Source organism: Macrobrachium nipponense, chromosome 17 (assembly GCF_015104395.2).
Source record: "Macrobrachium nipponense isolate FS-2020 chromosome 17, ASM1510439v2, whole genome shotgun sequence".
In the NCBI taxonomy this organism is placed as follows: domain Eukaryota; kingdom Metazoa; phylum Arthropoda; class Malacostraca; order Decapoda; family Palaemonidae; genus Macrobrachium; species Macrobrachium nipponense.
In genome coordinates, this window is record NC_087210.1 from 71,245,111 (window position 1) to 71,246,714 (window position 1,604).

Consider the following 1,604-nt stretch of genomic DNA (forward strand, 5'->3'; position numbering starts at 1 on the left):
ATGAATGAATGTTGCTTGAAACGAATGAAACTGGACTCACGTGGAGCATTTCAGACGCAAAGTAGGAATGTACTCAAGGCTTCATATGATGGTATCAGCATTGCTAAAGCTAAACAGAAAAATCCTCTTACTATTGGCGAAACTCTTATAAAACCTTGTGCTTTAAAGATGGTTAACCTTGTTTTGGGAGGTGATAGTGCGAAAAAAATTCAGCAAATAGCACTCTCTGACAACACAGAATCAAGACGCATTGAAGAAATTTCTATTGATATAAAAGAACAAGTGAACAAGGAGATAAAAGATGTTGGCTTATTTGCTCTGCAGTTAGATGAGTCCACTGATGCTTCATCTTATTCACAACTTATTGTATTTACTAGATACGCTCATGAGGGAAACTTAAAAGAGGAATTTCTTTTCTGCCAGCCACTTGAAACTACCACCAACGGTGAAGATATTATGAAAGAGGTAACAAACTACTTCAGTGAGTTAGGACGATCATGGATGAAAGTGTGTGCAGTGTGTACTGACGAGGCACCTGCCATGTTAGGTTCAAAATCGGGTTTTGTGTCTAGAGTTAAAGAGATTACTCCTGAGGTTACAATGACTCATTGCATGATCCATCGTCAGGCACTTGCATCTAGAACCCTCCTTAGGGAACTCCAAGCCATCTTAGACAACGCTATAAAGATATGTAAAATCTATGACTGTGGACACTCGTCTTTTCAAACAGTTGTCCAAAGATTTAGATTCCGAGAATCAACCTCTGCTTTTCTACACTAAGGTTCGATGGTTATCCAAGGGCAATGGCCTGAACAGAGTTTTTGAACTTAGAGAAGAGCTAAAGATGTTTATGGATATGCAAGATAAGGAGCCTGTTTTTTTCAATGATCCACTTTGGGGACCATGTTTAGCCTATTTAGCTGACATATTTGACCAGCTTAACAAATTTAATCTAAAGCTCCAGGGTAAGGACACAACAATAATTCGCTTTGTTGACACATTGCGTGCTTTTGTTGCCAAGATGAAGAACTGGTCCAGGAAAGTTAGCTCTGGTAATTTTGCTATGTTTGAGAAGCTTTGTGAAGTGGCTGAAGGAAGAGAAGAGGAAACAGAATCTTGCCTCCAAAATGAAATAATCAGTCACCTTCATAATTTGTGCCAAGAATTTTCCAGGTACTTTCCTGATCTTGAAGAAATAGTTCTGTCATTTGTGAGAAACCCTTTTAATGCAGAACCAGATATTATTCCTGAGTCTGACCAAGATGAATTTCTAGAAATGAAATTTGATTCAAGTATTAGGGATTTTTTTTAAAGAACATTTTACACAGGAATTCTGGACACAAGCAAGTGTATCATATCCTAGAGTTGGGAAGCTTGGGCTAAAAGGCCTTCTATCTTTTGCTCCTACTTACCTTTGTGAATCATGGTTTTCTGCCTTATTGCAAATAAAAACAAAAACAAGAAATCGCTTGGAGGTGGAGCATGATATGAGATGTGCATTATCTACAACTGTCCCACAAATTGATAAACTTGTAGTTAAAAAGCAAGCACAACCATCATGCATGCCAGTGCTTAACTTCATAAGTAAAAAAGTGGAATTTTAG

At 37.8% G+C, this 1,604-nt stretch overlaps 2 protein-coding genes across 2 annotated transcripts; both read left to right on the top strand.

The window, feature by feature from the left end:
* On the top strand, positions 1–780 carry LOC135195945 (protein FAM200C-like). Its single transcript, XM_064222448.1, has one exon. It carries the CDS (start codon positions 1–3, stop codon positions 778–780), a length of 780 nt encoding a protein of 259 aa, XP_064078518.1.
* Positions 781–844: 64 nt separating this feature from the next.
* LOC135195946 (SCAN domain-containing protein 3-like) lies at positions 845–1,604 on the top strand. Its single transcript, XM_064222449.1, has 2 exons — positions 845–1,210; positions 1,329–1,604. Exons 1-2 carry the CDS (start codon positions 845–847, stop codon positions 1,602–1,604), a joined length of 642 nt encoding a protein of 213 aa, XP_064078519.1.